General features: G+C 30.0%; 1 protein-coding gene across 2 annotated transcripts; it reads right to left on the reverse strand.

The window, feature by feature from the left end:
- Positions 1-8,710: 8,710 nt before the first annotated feature.
- LOC118034444 (glycerophosphodiester phosphodiesterase GDPD4) lies at positions 8,711-13,688 on the reverse strand. Of its 2 annotated transcripts, XM_035039737.2 has the most exons (9): positions 13,382-13,687; positions 13,190-13,276; positions 12,963-13,060; positions 12,535-12,595; positions 11,796-11,876; positions 11,488-11,580; positions 10,116-10,205; positions 9,181-9,308; positions 8,711-9,096 (listed from the first exon to the last, which is right to left on the reverse strand). In XM_035039737.2, the coding sequence occupies exons 1-9, from the start codon at positions 13,592-13,594 to the stop codon at positions 8,925-8,927; spliced, it is 1,023 nt and encodes a 340-aa protein (XP_034895628.1). In that variant the 5' UTR covers positions 13,595-13,687; the 3' UTR covers positions 8,711-8,924. The 2 variants fall into 2 exon arrangements, with proteins under 2 accessions (XP_034895628.1, XP_073259884.1); XM_073403783.1 differs by lacking the exon at positions 10,116-10,205 and having other exon boundaries at positions 13,382-13,688.
- Between the last annotated feature and the right edge of the window lie 1,565 nt (positions 13,689-15,253).

Consider the following 15,253-nt stretch of genomic DNA (forward strand, 5'->3'; position numbering starts at 1 on the left):
TATTCTGGTGAGAGGAAGAAAGGTTGTTGTAACTTGATTGTGTTCGGTTTGCATCTGCTGTGACAATGTCACGGCAACGCTAGGTCGGTACCTTGTGGGATGGGGCCACCTCATTTTCCTTTTTAATTCCATTTTTTTTTAGAGTGGCGTACTGTGTGGGTGAGAGACAGGTGTGCATTTCTCACCGCGCATGGATCTGTCGTTTTGCTGGAGAAGAAAATGAAAGAGTAATTCGAGTCTGGATTGTAGAGTCAGCATCCAAATTTATTTAGAAAAAGGAAAAAGAAACCGACGTGAGTTCACTATGCTAAATTCCTGATCCAAAGACTGAAAGAATTTTATATATAAAAAATAGAGATTCTCAAACAAAGTAAAGATAAAACTAAAATCAGTAAAAAAAATCAACTCAACCTATATTAACTTGACTAATATATAATTTAAGAAATGAGATTCGGATAACTTCTTTAAAAGAAAAGCAGAAAAAATCATAAGATTCGAGACTAAATAATTTAATATTACAGGATAAAATTAAAAAAATAATAATTTTAAAAAAAACAAAAAAATTAAAGTCAAGTCGAGCTATTCAAAACCCGTGACTGGATTATGAGATCGGAATTACTCCATAAAAAATAAACATGAAAAAATCAAGAAGTAAAATTCTTAATCATCCAAATATCGAGGGATGAAATTTAAAAAAATAAATAAATAAAAGGATTAAAAAACAAAACAAATAGCAATCAAAAGATCGAGAACCAAGTTTGATATAAAAATTAAATGAATAAAATAATAAAATATGAAATTGAAAAACAAAATAAATCAAGAAATGTATTAAAAAATAGCAATCAAAATAATAAAGACCAAATTGGATACAAAAATTAAATGAAATCAAATACTGAAAAATGAAATTGAAAAACAAAATCAACTTCAAAACGATATAAACAAAAAAAAAATAGCAATAAAAAAGTAACCAAAATTGATACAAATACAAACTAAGAGGATATATTTAATTTTTGAAATGATAGACGTGTAATTCAAGGTGAGGAAAGAAAATAAGATGAGAAGAAAAATAGTTTCTCGAAGCCCCACCATCTCTTGTCTACCAACACGCGCCCCACCATTGAGAAAAGCTTAATGGGCCACTCCCAACTCCACTGTGAAAGCCAATGTTTGGTTGTTGAGAGGCATCATACGAGTCATCTAAATACGGTAGAGGCTCCCACAACCGCCAATCACTTTTGATTTTTAATTATGTTTTATATTTATTAAACTACCAAATTGCCCATCAAAACACTTGATTATAACTCAAAAACCATGATGAAAATATAAAAAAGCTCTTGGACACCAATTAAAGAAATTTTGCTTTCAAAGACAGTTTAGTCATTTGACTATTAAATGGTTGGAAATCTTGCAATATCTAATTTTCATCCCAGCTTGAATCGTGGCAAAATTCCGCATATAACTCTAAATATATCCCAAAAAATATACAGGGTCTACTTTAGCATATTTGACAAGATTTGTTTATTAACTTCAATCTTATAAAATAATATATCTTCAAACTCCATTTGACTTGAAAATTTATCAAAATATAGTTTTATGTGTCTAGTATTTTCCTGTAATATTTCAGCTTGTTTCGATGTACGGTTTAGAGATATGTTTGATCTCGTAAAATTAATCAGCAAATATTTTTAGATCAAATTCATACCTGGTTTAGGTCATATAGATCGGATTCTTTTTTTATATATAAAGAAAGTATGTGCTCCCTACAATAAACAATTAAACACAATAATTGTGCTTATAAATATCAACCATAGGATAAAACAAAGTTGTAAGACCTTAAATATTGAAAAAAAAAAAAAAAAGGCTTCTCTTTCACTTGTTTTTCTTTTCAACTCACTCGTGATCTTTCCCTCTTTAAGCTAGTTCTTAGATACAGTGTAAACATAATATTGAGAAATTTAAAATTAAACCATTTTCCTTCAAACAAATAATGGATTCCTTTAAGATTATGTAAAGGGAATGGACAGGATGTCTATGCCTGAAAAGTCATAGTAGCTTTCATACCACTTATTCTACGTACGCAAGAAAAACAAATGATTCTTGTTATACAATTTTCTTTTTGGAATATAACATTGATAGTTTTGAGTAATCGCAACCTGTCAAATGTCAAATGTGATTCACTTTTTATGATTACGTGGAGTACACAAATTAGCATTCCTTTATAATTTTATAATAGTAAATATAAATAAAAAAAATTGTGTGATATATTATTTTCCTTTTTTATTTTATATTTAATGATACACTCATATTATTTTGTTTTTAAATACTCAACTCTTAAATTTTTTTGTGTTTTATGTCTTATAATAGTTTACTTAACTTGTTTTGTACTTAAAAGTGCTATGAAGACACAAAGTGTGAAAAATAAAGAAGCTAAATGAAGCATTTTTAACACAATTTCAAGCAAAGACCTAGGAAGAGCATATTAAACAAGTTATTGGAGCTAAGAAACGCAAATCCTAATTGTATTAGTAATCCAACTTGAACAAGGAATCGTAGTAAGATTAGGATTGGTCAGAGTATAAATTAAGTGTATAGAATCTCTAGTGAAGATATGACAAAATGTTGGGTTAAAATTTTCAAATATGCTAGAATGGATCTCATTGTACTCTTTGGATCATATATATAGATACAAGCGGAGTCTTGTTAGGATTTTAATTGGGATGAAAACTAGACATCTAAGTTTTTTCATCTATATATAGCAAGCTTGGTAACTCATCTGATGAGAAAGAAAGACACTTAAGAAATTAAAATCGAAATTCGCCAACAAACTTAGTCAAATGTAGATTATCTTTCTAATAATAACATGATAGCTCATTAATGATGTGGTGAGGGTCCCATGTTACCATAAAACCTCTATAGAATGTCAAAGTCAACACACATGTTATTAAAGTTAGATTAGTGTAAGGAAACCTTAAAGTAATCTGATTAGGAATTAGTTATTAATTAGAAAAGTTCTTCACCTTCTTAATTCCTTATAACCAATTCTAACCTCTAAAATAGAGGAGGAATCATGTTCAAAGATATAGGAGAAGATAATAAGAGATTTTTTTTATTTTTTTATCTTTTTTTTTTAATTTGCAACAAGCTTAATTTTTAATTTTAAGAGGTTAGTACTCTTGGATTTTAAATTATCAAGTGGATTTGTACTTAAAATTATTCTATATTTGATTATGATACATGAATAAGTTATGCTTTTCTATTATTAAACTTAATGATTGATTATCTAAATTCTATATCATGCGCAACATATGTTTTTGGTTTTAAATCTATTACTAGTTGAGTAGTTTATGTTAAATTCATGGCTAATTAACTTAAGTAGTATAAGTATCTAATTTTTGAACCCATGTTTTATTTTATTTTTACTTAGAAAACAAAAATCTTAATTAAATTAACTCCCTATGTGTGTTTAATTATCTTGAATTAATATCACTTATCTTGATTTCAATGTTGTCATGTAATTAATTATTGTATGCTTACTGAAAGTTATTATACGATTATAGTTAATTGATGCATGAATGCTAAGTTAACTAAAAAAAGGATAGATGGGGGGGAAAAAAAAACTTGTTTTGTTTCATGTTTGTTTTATTTATTATCACAAATCAGATTAGAAATCATATTTAAATTCAATTATTGATGTTTAATTATCCTTGAGGATAATTCTTATAATTGAAGTTAAAAGTTTTTCTCTATATATTTTATATTCTACCAAATTTGTCTTTCAATTTTCAGAATTGATTTCTTTCATTTTATTAGCTTTCTTAATTCTTTTAGTTAGTTTAGATCATAAAAAAAATCCCCCTTTTAATTACTTATCATTTAAATTACATATTAGTTGATTCCATCATATTAGCATATTTTGTCATCTTTAATTTATTTGTTTTAATCTAAATTTAAGTAGCTTGTTTTGATTGAGTAATTAAGTTCTAATACTAGAATTTTTGTGAGACAATACCCTTAATTTCTATACTACAAATCATTAATTTTAAGGGTTAAAATTTGCACAACTTCAATACTCGTCAAACTTTTGGCGTTGTTGCTAGGGATACTAATCAATTTTTTTTACTTGAATCAAGCTTTAGTTTTGTTTAGTTTAGCTTATTGTTGTAGGTTGTATGTCCAACTCCAATTCCAAAAAACAAATATAACCTAGCGAGGAAACATTAGATAAATTTTATAAAGCAAGAGCAGAGAAACTAAATTGATCTCCATAATAATTATACGATCATCACCAAGTACGCATCATTTATGAAGTGTGTTATAGGAGAATGTGAATCAACTAGAAAACTTTATATCATGTATTTTTGAACAAGTACCACCAGCAAAATCAATCAACAAACATGCCAAAATGGCAATTGAACAACCTTATACTTTTAAGGAGCTCGTTGCTCCAAACTTGAGCCAAAAACCACTTTGCATTAATTTTCCACAAATTGATGTTCATTTTGAGCTTAAGTCTGACCTTATTCATTTACTTCATTTTTCCATAGCTTTGTAGGTGATGATCCCTATAAGAATCTTAAAGAATTTCATGTTGTTTGCTCAATTATGAAACCCATTAGGGTCATAGAGGAACAAATCTAGTTTAGGGCCTTTCTTTTTTCTTTACAAAAATTGATAAAAGATTGGTTGTATTATCTTTCCCCTGGATCCATGATGATCTCATAGGAAGAGATGCAAAGATATTTCCTTGAAGAATACTTTATTGCATGGGTATTATGAAAAGAAAATAAATATATGGAATAAGGCAACTGAATATGGGATCTTTGCATAGGTATTATGAAAAGTTTAAGAAAATATATGTTAGCTACCCTCAACATCAAATTTCTAGAAAACTTCTCATTCAATACTTTTATGAGGAATTTAATCCCCAAGATAGGATAATGATAGATGCAACTAGTATAGAAGTTTTAGTGGACAAAACACTCAAAGTTGCTAGATAATTGATATCCAATAAGGCTACCAATACTCAAAAATTTTGCACAAAGATTGACACACCTATTAAGCTTGTTAATAAGATAAATTCTTCTAACTTTGAGAAAATATTATATACTCTTATCTTTTTGGTGTGTTCTTTAATGACAACTTACAGCAAATTAAGACTCGTGAAATTTATATGATGTAAGGGAATACTATTAGTTATTTCTCAACTCTTCAAAGTGACCTTACAAATCAAGTTAATGTTATGGGAATGGTCTCATACCCACAACACAAGTATGATTCTAATTATAAAACTTACAATCATGGATAGATACTATTAGTTATTTTTCAAATCTTCGAGATGACTTTACAAATCAAGTTAATCTTATGGGAATAGTCTCATACCCACAACACAAGTATGATTACAATTATAAAACTTGCAATCGTGGATAGAGAGATCATCCTAACTTGAGATATGAGAATTAAATAAGTGACTTTGCATCACAAAATCAAGGTGTTAACCAAAGACATACCCAATATTAAACTAGATTACTACCACTCCAAATAAGTCAATCTAAGGGTGGCACGCCAATGGATGATTATAAAGAGATGATGAAATCATTTACATCTAATGCCTTGTCAATTCAACAAAACATGATGTGATTTCAACAAGAACAATGTCAAGTATCCAAAACTTGAAGAAAAATTAGGATAACTTGTTAATGTCATTGGTAAGTTGGAATCACAAGGTTCTAAAAAGTTGCATTCGCAAGTTATGCCCAGTAGGGAGAATGCATGTGCTATCATATTAAGGAGTGGAAAATCATTGGGAGGAATTGAAAGTATATTAACTATTTAGAATATGGAAAAGAAGTTGAGGTCAAGATATCCCTTCTAAAACTTCTCTAAACATGATCAAACCAATTTTCATGCCTTTCAAGGTAAATTCTCAACCTTTTAATTCCTTTGTTAAGCTAACTTTGTATTTTTCTTTGAGTTCTTCTAGGTCATGCAAAAAAAAAAAAAAAAACAAACAAGAGAAAGAGATTTTAGAGATGTTTATGAAGGATGAAATCAATATTCCACTCTTGGATGCAATTAAACATGTCTCTCTTTATATAAATTTTTTTTTAATAAGTTGTACATAAAAAAAATGAGAAACTCAAAGGTAATGAAATAGGCAAGTATAAAGGAGAATGTATCTGTTATTATTTAAAAAAAAAAAAAACTCTCACTAAAATAAAAGGATAAAAGTTCATTTTTCTATTCCTTTTTAAATTGGTAATACAAGGTTTGAAAAGTTTATGTTTGACTTAAAAGCTTTAATTAGTGTAATGTTTAAAATCTATTTATGAAACTTTTAGCCTTATCCTTTAACTGAAACTAGTATTATTATTTAAATTGTTGGTCATTCCTTTATTTATCCTATTGGTGTGTTGCGGAGAAAGTAAGTCCAAGTTAGAGGTATGGTATTTCATGTTGATTTTCATATTTTTTATATGAAAGATGATAACTCGCCTAATTCATTACCTATTTTTTTAGGAATACCATTCCTTATGACAACTAGAACTAAAATTGATGTGCATGTAAAAATATTAATTATAAAGTTTGATGGTGAAATAGTTGAATTTAATATTTCAATGTCATGCAATTTTGTAGTGATTTATATTATATTATGTGCTTGGATATTATATATTATTTTATACAACAAATGTTTGATTTGGGTAGTGGTGATAAATTGAATGTGATGATAAGTCAAAGTTTGAACTCGACTTGTACACAAGAAGAACTAGCAGTTTATAATGATTTGGTTGATTTGGTCATGGTATTGTAAGCTTTGTAAGCCATACCACACAAGTATAACAAAGTTTTTCATTATTTACTTATCTCTCACAAGAGGTTTTTACATTTATTTTACAAACATCCAAACTTGAATTGAAACCTTTGTTTAATCACTTAAAGTATATCTTTTTAGGTAACAGTGAGATGTTACTTATGATTATTGTAAAAAACTTGATAGATGTGCAAAATAAAAAACTTATATACATGCTTCATGACCATAAAACCATAATTGGATGGACCTTGGCTAACATTTAAGGAATGAACCATTTCACTTGTATATTTTGTATACTTTTGGAAGAGAACTCAAAGTCAACAAGGGAGATGCAAAGATGTTTGAATTTGTCTATGATAGAAATAGTGAAGGCTGAAATTTTAAAGCTTTTGGATTTTAGAATAATTTATCATATTTTAGATAGCATGTGGGTAAGTCTAATTCATGAAGTTTCTAAAAAATTAGGGATTACCATTACGTGAAATAAAGATGTTGAACTTGTTCATACACGCATCAAAAGTGGGTGAAAATGTGTATTGATTACCGCAGGCTGAAATTGACAACATGTAAATATCACTTTCATTTACCTTTTATGAATCAAATGCTTAAGATATTAGCAAGTAAGTCTCCCTATTGCTTTTTTAATGGATATAGTGATTCAAAAATCAAGAAAATACCACTTTTACTTGTCTTTTGATACTTTCACATATAGGATAATATCTTTTGGTCTATGCAATGCACCTGCTACTTTTTAAAAATGCATAATAACTATATTTTCAAACTATATAAAAGAATCATAGAGGTTTTTATAAATAATTATATTGTTTATGAATAGTTCTTTTAATGAAAGTCTTAAATTCTTAACTCTTATTTTTAAAAGATGCACGGAAACAAATCTTAATTTGAATTATGAAAAATATCATTTCATAGTTGAACAAGAGATAGTTTTAGGCATGTAGTTTCTACTAAAGGTTGATAAAGCTTTTTTATTATATATATATATATATATATATATATATAGTTGTCTTTTGCCTTTTCCTACGAGTACGAGGGAAGTTTGTTCATTTATTGGACATGCAAGTTTTTATCAAAAATTTATCTGGAGCTTTTTGAAAATAGACTCTATTGTAATTTGTTGTTGAAGGATGTGAATTTTATTTTTGACAATGCTTATAAATATGCATTCAATGAGCTTAAAAAAAAGACTAATTTTGGCATCCAATGTGCAACAATCAAATTAGAATTTTTATTTTGAGACAGTGTTTGACACAAGTGATTTTGCAATTAATTTATGTTAGGCTAAAAAGTTGGCTGAAATTTATATGTTATCTTTTATGCATCATGCATATTTAATGAGGCTCAAACAACTATCATACAACCAAAAAAGAACTTTTTGCTCTAATTTTTGCACTAGAAAAGTTTAGATCATGCTTGCTTGGAACTAACACTATTATGTTTTATGATCTTGCAGCTCTTAAAAACTTTTTGCATAAAGATTAGCCAATGTCTAGATTGGATCTTGTTTTTGCAAGAATTTGATCTTGCAAGTTGTTGATCACCTAAGTAGGCTGCCATGCAAAAATGATGATTGATTCTCACCTAAAAGAGTGTTTTCTTGATAAAAAGTTGTTTGCTTTATATGAATTTTGTCTATCATATGTGGATTTGGTTAACTTTTTAGTTGTCAAAAAAATTACAAGGAAGTTCTCTAATGTTTAGAAAGGTAAGCTCAAATCTAATTCAAAGTTTCATGTGCTTGTGGTGGATGTGACAAATAAATAGAATACAAGATATTAGAATGCGGTTTTTATGGATGTTCTTCGTTTAAACATGCAGGTATAGAAGACATGTGGACGCTGCCAAAGAACGGGTAGTATTACCCATCATGATCAAATGCCTAACTTCTATAATTGTAAGCGATTTCGTATTATTATTGGGGTATTAATTTAATAGCTCCCTTTCCATTTTCTTTTAGTAATGTTTATATGTTGCCTATTGTTGATTAATGGAACTGAGCAAATAATGATTAGGTAAGGCCATATACAGAATTCTCTTGTGATAAGCACGCAAATGGAAACGGCTGATCGCTCACAAGTTCAACTATTTGAGAAGAATATTATCTTCTTGGCAAAGAAAAACCTTCCTCCCGACATTCAGTTCTAATATCTTGCATAAGCTGTTGAAGAAGATTGGGGTTATTTGTAACGACAGCATCAACATGCTCAAACAACATCTTCTGCATGGAATCCGCATCGTCAACCGTCCATGCATATGCCTTTTTGTTCCTTCTGTAAACATGTTCAAATATAATCAGGATCATCACGATAGCTAGCATGTGCAAACTGATGCATGGTTTAGAAAGCAATTCAAACCTGTGGAGGATTGCCACTAGCTTTTCATCGATCAATGGGTGGTGAACACCAACAACACCTGCACCCTTCATTCTCAATAATTTCGTTTTAATGCCTGTATCAGGATCCACCATGACTATATAGCCCACCTGAAAGAGGACCAGCATTTACATAAAGTTGCATATTAGTGAGAAAATTGAAACACATAACATCACAAATTTAAGAACCCACAAGGGCTATTAGCATAAATGTTTAATACTTGACGCAAGGTACATGACCCCCTTGGTTCTTGCCCTTCAATATCTTGTGGATTTTAACTCCTGTGGGCCACCAGGTGGGGGACCTGTTCCCAAAAGCAAGGTAGGCTCTTGTTGATCTAAGGGCTAGATGGACCTAGGACGGCTTAGTCCTAAGCAGTGAGGTTTATTTGTGGTGAACTGAAGGAACCCACAGATACCCCCCATTGCTTGTAAATTTATATTTAAGAAAAAAATACACACACAAATCCAAAACTTCTTTTTCTAGTGTCTAGGTATATATAGAACACGTACTTCGAACATTTTGATTTAGGGACCTAGATCCCACAAGGAACATGAACAAGTTGATTCTTTAAGTTTCAATGTTGCAGCTAAAAGAAAGCTAAAATCTGACAAGAAAGGATTTGAATTTGCTATGATCAGCTGAGGAGTGCAGTTAAGCCCAGCTCGGGAGTTAGCAAACAACCACACCAAAACCAACACACATTTCTCTTTATGAAATGAACCAAAGACCCCAAAAAACAGAAGCTGCCAGGTAATAGCACTAGTCCCAGCTTTATCTCCTCCAAAGTCTTATCTTTGTCTAACATTCAAAACTAGTATAAATTACCATACAAAGATAAACTAACCATGTATCAAGAAACCAATCAATTCTAAGATAATTAGCTCCAAGATATAGAAACACCCGAACTGATTTACCGTGACATTCGACCTTAGTTTAATTACGTCTCTGGCTAGATTGTCACTTTTTGCCCAAATAAGGCAATTCTGACACTGCAATCTCTCAACCTGAAAACTTAAGCAATCAAGCATAAGGACTACATTACTAAGAAAGACATGTTAACTAAAAATCTATGTTAGACAATATAACAAGATTATCACATGGCCAAAAGACCAATACTGATAATGGAAGCTTCCACATTCATCAATAGCATCATTTTTTCAAGTAAATTATTCAGGGCTAGCTGTTCTCAATGCATAAGGCCAACTTCTTAGGTCTGCAGATTCAAGCCCCTTCATAATGTTTCTAAAAAACCTATAACCATATATTGATTCAAAATTTACATCCAATACATAATAAAAAACCTCCAAGCAACAAATCAATTGACTATCCAACAGTTGTTTGATAGTTTAAATTTTCTCTGCTTAACAAAAACCAAGATGCATAACTGAGTTTTCAAGACAGCAATAAAGAAAGAAAAGGTGTGAAAGCTAAGATGGGAGGGGGAAACTAAATAAAAGCATAGAACTACATCATGCATGTGAAGCACCCAAGTTATCAAGGGGCTTGCCACGCAAACCTTGCTGAGGACTGATCCAGAATTAATCTAGGAGTGTGGGGGAATGTTCAGTTTTAATTTCAGGGGTCCATTTCAAAATAGGCTTTAAAAATGACCCAAATGGGAGGTTTCAAATAATTTTCATGGTTGGATTGGGTGAGGGGAATCCTTGGCAAATCAAGATGTACCTGCAATTTATCCCCATATATTATTAGTAAACCTTGAATTTCCCATTTCTCCCACATCTATTATCATAAATGTCAGAAACGAAAGCCACCGATCAAGATAATCATTAAAGACCACAACTAAGATCTTAATATTTGGTACACATTCATTAATGATATGCTGACATGTGGTATCAAGTGTCTAGATATATATTATAAATCAATTATAAAGAAAAACTTACACTCCATCTTTTCCTTAGTGAGTGGTCATTACTTGGCCTATATTGCGATTGAGTTTTCTCATGTGGATGATTATCCGAAAATACAACAACTATGAGTTCATGAAAACATTTTAGAGCTGTTAAAATCAAAAGTTAAAGAAATGCAGACATCCATCAAGAATAGCTGGGTTATTACTCAACAAGTTCTCACAAAAAGCTGCATAAGCACTTTCCATTCACTTTTCTAGGTCTGAATGGTAAAATTAGTAACTGCAATCCAGTACTAGATACAGTAACAACTGTGGGAAATGAATACTGTTATGCATTTTATGTTAAACTATCGAAAGAATAAAACACATGCATAAATGATCAAAAATGAAAAGATAGAGAGCAAGCAGAAACTCACAACAGCGAGAATATCCTTCGCAAGTCCCTTTTCATATGATGGAGGTCCAACTTTTGCATCCAGAATCACCTGCCGAACTGAACTTGATACCAACTGGAAATGTATGTAAAATATGGCCAGAGAAATAATGTTTATTGCCAAAATTATAGATAAAAAACCGAAAAAAACAGTAAAGAAATTAAAACAGTGTATAGCATGTGACTTTTAATTTAATCAGCATAATTGTGAAAAAGCAAGTGCAATTGTTGGAATGTGTATAAGAAGTAAAATAGTAGGAGGGAGAAAGAGAGGAAGGGTCCAGGGAATACCATCAAAGCATCTTCAATAGTGGGAACTGTATGATTATGAAAATCCTGTGCAGACTGGTGATGTACAGCTAATTCTTTAATCTACAACCACAAACTAACGTATAGTCTTAATCAACAACACTCATAGATGTTTTCCAATATGAATGAAAAATACATAAATTCAAGACTAAAAATGTCATTAGTTAATTGACTGAATCAAATGGTGGATTCCAAAAACAGAAAAAGATCCCTCTTGGTTGAGATAAACATAAATATCTGATAAGTTCACCAAGCAACCTAGAGCATACATATAAATCAATATGATTGAAGAAAGATAACGACAAAGTTACATAAAGAAAAAAAAAAAGTAAGATTTTGAATGTTTTATTTTACTTATGGACAAAATAACAAAATTCTAATTGGATCAGTGGATCATTTTTCAGTCATTCATTGAATGATAAATCACTACAAGTGACAGAGAAACATGATTTAAATAATAGAAGCTCCAGTATTTAACAATTGTATCAAAAATGACTGGAAAGGTGGAAAGGAGTCCAGGTATAATTTGATCATTATGTGCAAATCCAAAATACTTGTTTACATACTTAGTTTAAGACTTGAAAGAAACAGACTTACACTACTCAGCATTTGAGGAGGTGAAAACTAACAAGCACATTGAAAAAATAACTGCATTTACTATAACAGTATCAGAGGAACTTAACAACATAGTTGAAAATATAGCCAAGTCAGCAATTCTAACCTCTTTCATGCTCAAGTGCCCAACTTTAGAAGAACTGTTACCAGATATCCGCTGCAAATCCCTGGCTGTGTCATGTGAAAATAAAGATTCGGAGCAGCAGAAATATAACTTCATATACCAAGAATCTAAAGCTATTAAACATATACTCGAAACAAGAACACAATCCATATTCAAGTACAGAAATTGTCGAAGATAAATTATCACAAATCCATAACGTGAGGTTTGAAACGGAATACAAAATGATTATTCAGCAAACCATATGAAAGATCGGGATGCAAAAGGTACAAACATATCTTTGCACCAATGACATAGAAACTACGTAAAACATACAATTTACATAGGCAGGCAATAAATCACTGTTTCAATGATCATTCAGATTCTTAAACAGACTTGAAAGATAAATAATAATAATAATAATCCGAATATACCTGTCATGGAGAGCAAATAAAACTCCATCTTTAGAACGAGAAACATCAATCTCAAGGCAATCTACTTTAGAACGAAGTGCTAAATGATACGCAGCCATCTACATATATGTAAAAAAAAAAAAAAAAACTAATGCTAATAAATATCAAAATTCCTTAATCCAAAAAAATAAATATCCAAATCCTGCTTTTTTTACTTTCTTTTTTAAGAAAAGAAAACATAAGCTTACAGTATTAGGGAAGGCATTGATTGAATCACCACCATGGGCACAAACAAGTGGCGGATCATTAAGCCACCCACACTTCTTTAATTGCGTCTGCACAAACATTTTCAAAAAGAAAAAAAAAATGAAATCAACTAAAAAACAGAAAAGGAAAGCAAGATTAATTGAAAACTAAAAATGGGAGATAAAAGGGGTTACTTGATGGAGGCGACGGAGCTTGAAGTGGAAGAAAATGGGAGGCAAGAGAGCAATGAAGGCAAGTATTATTATGATATACCGAAATGATTTTCTTGAACCGGAAAACTTCAGTTTAGGGAATCGATTATTGCGCCAGCGGCCTTGATGTCTCTGTAGCAGCGATGGTTGATGTCTCCTTCCTTCTCCTCCTCCTAGTCTTGTAGAGATCGCCATTTGGACACTCTCTCACTCGTAAGTCGTAACTGATGACCTACGAATTATTATTCTCTTCGCTTTTTTACAGATGGAGACTGTTTTGCCTTCTTTTTTTCCCCTGAAACCTGAGCTGAGGAGTTTGTTCAGTTATTGTACCTTAGTCCTTATAATTTAATATCGCTAACTAATTAGTCCACATGGTCTTTTAAACTATATATTTAATTCCTAAATGTATTAATCCGTTATAATTTAGTCATCAGTTAATTTACTGTTTTTTTTTCAATTAAATTTTTTATTTTTAGTAAATTTAATAAATAAATGAGAAGTAGAGAACATCAAAAAATTATATTTTTAGTTTTTTTTTCATAAAATAAAGTTTTAAATTCAATTGTTTTTTGCATTGAGTCCATGGAATGGAAAGGAAAAGCGAGCAAAAAAAAGTATTTTATGAATTTTTCTATTTGGTTTGCCTTAAAAATATGTTTTTTTTTCAAAAAATATATAAAATATTAATAAATAAAATTATATTTTTATTATTATCATAAAATAAATTATGATTAATAAAAATCTCATATTGTTAAGCAATCACAAACATTCTAAATGTTTAGAAATCTCTTTCTCAAATATTTTTTTTCCTCAAAAAGTGATTCCAAGAGAAAAGTAATATTTATTTAGGCCACGTTTGTTTGTAGGAGAGTGATTTTCTTTTGGAAAGTGGTTTTTCTAAAAAGTGAAATTCTTGAAAAGTGAATTATTTTTCGATGTTTGGTAATGTTATGGAAAATAAAATGAAAAATACTTTCCAGCGTTTGGTTATGTTATGAAAAATGAATTAAAAAATAATGTATTTAGATTAATTTTAACTTCAATCGATTTAAACAAAGAAGAAATGTTTTTAAGTGGAGCCCAAATAAATTTTCCATACCTGCAGCATAAACTGAATGTCCTATCCACTTTCATCTGCCCTGAATTTTGATTGACCCATAAAAAAAAAAAAAAAAAACACATTTGCAGATACAAGCAGCATGTGTTGTCATAGTTGTTGTCCCCACCAAATTAGTCCCTTACAGTTGTTACTGGTCAGTGCATGTTTTGAGAAAAAAAAAGTGTTTTCCTTAGAATAAAGAAAGGAAAACACTTTCCTAGCATGAAGGCTTTTTTTATTATTATTATTATTGGAATTCAATTTCCTTTGATCAATTTTTCTTATGTTTATCAAACATGGAAAAATTAGAAAAATAGTTTCCAGAAAAATGAATTTCTAGAAATAAACAAGGCCTTAATCAAGTGTTGTCAAAAGTAAGTATATTAACTACTCATAAGTTATACATTGTGATTAGATCCCAAAAAAAAAACTCAATATGAGTTTTTCATAGTTGCGATATGGACTAGTAAATGATTTTGAATGTAATTTTTTATTATTGATTTATTTAGGTTGCTTTTTAAAAATAAATTCTTTGAAAATACATAATTAAATTTGTAAATGTAAGAGAAAGAAACAATATAAATAAATAAAATAAAATGAGTAGGGAGTGAGTAGAAAATTATTGTGTGAGACTGTTTTTGTTTTTTGAATCTATATATAAAGTTCATGGCTATTTTCATCATCATTGTTAATAATATTATTATTTTAATAAGTATTTTTATCACCACCACCACCACCACCATTATTATTAT

Source organism: Populus alba, chromosome 13, assembly GCF_005239225.2.
Source record: "Populus alba chromosome 13, ASM523922v2, whole genome shotgun sequence".
In the NCBI taxonomy this organism is placed as follows: domain Eukaryota; kingdom Viridiplantae; phylum Streptophyta; class Magnoliopsida; order Malpighiales; family Salicaceae; genus Populus; species Populus alba.